At 44.1% G+C, this 4,275-nt stretch overlaps 1 protein-coding gene across 1 annotated transcript; it reads left to right on the top strand.

Annotated features, from left to right (window-relative positions):
• Positions 1-296: 296 nt before the first annotated feature.
• Positions 297-2,172, top strand: LOC309963001 (heat shock cognate 71 kDa protein-like; the record flags this gene model as incomplete). Its single annotated transcript, XM_082841096.1, is given in 2 exon segments — positions 297-1,972; positions 1,974-2,172. Coding segments are annotated over 2 exon segments (1,875 nt in total).
• Between the last annotated feature and the right edge of the window lie 2,103 nt (positions 2,173-4,275).

Here is a 4,275-nt window from a genome sequence, read left to right as displayed (position 1 = left end):
AATGTAAAGAGACCTGAGATGTAGGAAGAAAGATGCTGGAGGAAGGCATGTGAGGGCAAATGACCAAACAGAACGAACTACACACACACAAGTTGTAGATCCTTGCTCTCTATAGTCATGATATTATTAGGTTAATTAATGAAGATTCTAAGATCAGAGAATTAGTACTCCTCAGGACGTATTACGTAGGCACTCAGTCATGCTTGTTAATCTGGGGCAGGTTCATTGAATGCGGCAGCTGCTTTCCAGATTGCCATTTTCTCCTGCAGCAGACCTGGGTCTACGCCCCAGCAACCATGCCTAAGGGACCTGCAGTTGGCATTAATCTTGGCACCACCTATTCTTGTGTGGGTGTCTTCCAGCATGGGAAGGTGGAAATAATTGCCAATGATCAGGGGAACCGAACTACCCCAAGCTATGTCGCCTTTACTGATACCGAACGATTGATCGGTGATGCTGCAAAGAACCAAGTCGCAATGAATCTCACCAACACGGTTTTTGATGTCAAATGCCTCACTGGACGAAGACTTGACGATGCTGTTGTCCAGTCTGATATGAAGCATTGGCCCTTCATGGTGGTGAACGATGCAAGCAGGCCTAAGGTTCGAGTAGAATACACGGGAGAGACAAAAACTTTCTATCCAGAGGAGGTGTCATCCATGGTTTTGACAAAGATGAAGGAAATAGCAGAAGCCTATCTTGGGAAGACTGTTACCAACGCTGTTGTCACAGCACCCGCTTACTTTAATGATTCTCAACGTCAGGCTACCAAAGGTGCTGGAACTATTGCTGGGCTCAATGTACTTAGAATCATCAATGAGCCAACTGCTGCTGCTATTGCCTATGGCTTAGACAAAAAGGTCGGAGCAGAAAGAAATGTGCTGATCTTTGATTTATGTGGTGACACTTTTGATGTGTCAATTCTCACTATTGAGGATGGAATCTTTGAGGTCCAATCTACAGATACCCACTTAGGTGGGGAAGACTTTGACAACGAAATGGTCAACCATTTCATTGCAGAGTTCAAGCACAAGCACAAGCAGGACATCAGTGAGAACAAGAGGGCTGTCCGTCGCCTTCATACTGCTTGTGAGCGTGCTAGGTGCACTCTCTCTTCCAGCACCCAGGGCAGTACTGAGATTGATTACCTCTATGAAGGAATTGACTTCTATACCTCAATTACCCATGCCCGATTTGAAGAACTGAATGCTGAACCGTTCCGTGACACACTGGACCCTGTCGAGAAAGCCCTTCAGGATGCCAAGCTAGACAAGTCTCAGATCCATGATATTGTCCTGGTGGGTGGTTCAACCCACATCCCCAAGGTTCTGAAACTTCTACAGGACTTCTTCAATGGGAAAGAACTGAATAAGAGCATCAACCCTGATGAGGCTGTTGCTTATGGTGCAGCTGTCCAGGCAGCCATTCTATCTGGAGACAAATCTGAAAATGTTCAAGACTTGCTGCTGTTGGATGTCACTCCTCTTTCCCTTGGAATTGAAACTGCTGGTGGAGTCATGACTGTCCTCATCAAGCACAACACCACCATTCCCACCAAGCAGACGCAGATGCAGCCCTTCACAACCTACTCTGACAACCAGCTCAGTGTACTCATTCAGGTTTATGAAGGTGAGCGTGCCATGACCAAGGATAACAACTTGCTTGGCAAGTTTGAACTCACAGGCAAACCTCCTTCCCCCCATGGTGTTCCTCAGATTGAAGTCACTTTTGATAATGATGCCAATGGCATCCTCAATGTCTCTCCTGTGGGTAAGAGCACAGGAAAAGAGAACAAGATTACCATCACTAATGACAAGGGCCATTTGAGCAAGGAAGACACTGAACGCATGGTTCAGGAAGCAGAGAAGTACAAAACTGAAGATGAGAAGCAGCGGGGTAAGGTGTCTTCGAAGAATTCTCTTGAATCCTATGCTTTCAATGTGAAAGCTACTGTTGAGGATGAGAAACTTCAAGGATAAGAACCAGACTGCAGAGAAGGAAGAATCTGAACATCAGCAGAAGGAGCTGGAAGAAGTCTGCAACCCCATCATCAACAAGCTGTACCAGAGTGCAGGAGGCATGCTAGGAGGAATGCCTGGGGGCTTCCCTGGTGGTGGAGCTCCTCCATCTGGTGGCGCCTCCTCTGGGCCCACCATTGAAGAGGTTGATTAAGTCAGCCTAGCATAGGTTTAGCATTGTTCCACAAAACACTGAAGGACCCAAATTTGTAGCAAATTCCATGGCAGTTTTAAAGTTGAGCTGCTATAGCAAACTGGGCATTCTTGATACTTGAACATGGAATGTGTGCACAGGGAAAGGAAATAACATTGCACTTTACAAGCACTGTATTATAAGTGGAAAATACAATGTCTTAAATAAAACTGTATTTAAAATTGGCACCATAAAAAAGGGGGCAATTCATAAATATTAGTTATGTAAACATGCTACCTGTTAAATAATAATAAACTCTATTAGTTATTTGTTTTTTTATTTTTTTAATTTCTTTAATTTTTTTTTTGGCTGCGTTGGGCCTTCGTCGCTGCATGTGAGCTCTCTCTAGTTGTGGAGAGCAGGGGCCACTCCTCGCTGCGGTGCGCGGGCCTCTCACTGCAGCGGCCTCCCTCGTTGCGGAGCATGGGCTCCAGGTGCCCAGGCTTCAGTAGTTGTGGCACGCGGGCCCAGCAGCTGTGGCTTGCGGGCTCCAGAGCGCAGGCTCAGCAGTTGTGGAGCACGGGCCCAGCTATTCCACGGCACGTGGGATCCTCCCGGACCAGGGCTCGAACCCGTGTCCCCTGCACTGGCAGGCGGATTCCCAACCACTGCGCCACCAAGGAAGCCCTAGTTATTTGTTATTAAAGGATCAGGATAACCTCCTTTACCTAAAGTCAACTATTTAAAGATATGAATCATCTCTACAGAAATACCTTCAGGGAACAACTAGATTAGTGTCTGATTGAAAAACTAGCCAAGTGGACACATAAAACTCACCATCACCGACATGCGGTGAATAAAAAAATAAAAAAGCCTTAACAGAGCTGGAATAACAAGTCAGCAAGGTTGAACACTGAGGCCTCTGCAGAGTGGCAAGGGTGACTCTAGGAGCAAAGGAGTGTTTTCTAGATACACAATGTAATTTTAAGAAAGGCAGATCTACCTTGGGATTGGTTTTAAAAAGAGAGTTGCATTTGAGAATTTCATATATTATATCTCTGGTGAGGTATTAACAAGAACAACAGAAGCAGACACCACTGACTAGCTTCTCATTACGCTGTGCCCTGTGCTAAGCATAACCTCATTTAGTCTCACAACCCCTGTGGGTTAAGATGACTAGTGCTTCCTTTTACCACTGAGGAAACCAAAGCATAGAGGGGCCAACTCTTGTCTAGTAAACTAACATGTGTTGAATACCTGTGACGTGGTAGACACATCGCTGGGGCTTTGCATTACTCTGTGTTTAGTAACCAGAAAGGAATGGATTCAAATACAGGTTTTTCCACTCAAAGCCCATATTTGTTCCACCGCTTGGTAGAATATCAACAATCACTTTTCACTCAGCAGGCTCCTGACAGAAAAGAGGAAGAATTAATACCAAGTGATGATGGGAGGGCAAGGGTATTGCTTATTTGTAACTGGCCAGACAAGAGAGAGGGCAGGTCACTGTGTCAGCTTTCAGGTTACCAAAAATAAACAGAGAATTAAGAAGTGAGCAGTGTGGCTGGCCCCTGAGTAGGGATTTGTATAATGAGCATAATGTGTGTCTGTGTGTGCGCCAGCATGCGAGCGTGCATATACACATAGTATCGCTTAAGTGAACAATAGGCATCCTCTCACACTACTGCTTTACTAGATAGAATTTAAGTACAGTACAGTATAGTGGTCCCACTTACCTGCAGGGGATACATTCCAAGACCCCCAGTGGATGCCTGAAACAGCAGATAGCACCCAACCATATTTTACTGTGTATTTTCCTATACATACCTATGATCAAGTTTATTTATAAATTAGGCACAGTAAGAGATTAACAACAATAACTAATAATAAAATAGAAAAAATATAATATACTGTAATAAAAGTTGTGTGAATGTGGTCTCTCTCTCAAAATATTTGAGTGTACAAATTTAAGGCTATTTCCATCTTAACTAAGTACTTATCACGCATTGTGGCTATAACTTTTGCATTTTGAGGTGTGACAGCAAAACTAGCATGAATTTCTCTTCCCTTCTTCACAATTTCATGGATAGAAGATTCTTTTTTATTTTAATTTTATTTATTTAT

This window comes from Leucopleurus acutus (assembly GCF_964270905.1).
Source record: "Leucopleurus acutus genome assembly, chromosome: 6".
NCBI classification, from domain to species: domain Eukaryota; kingdom Metazoa; phylum Chordata; class Mammalia; order Artiodactyla; family Delphinidae; genus Leucopleurus; species Leucopleurus acutus.
This window is presented reverse-complemented; position numbering and strand designations above follow the sequence as displayed.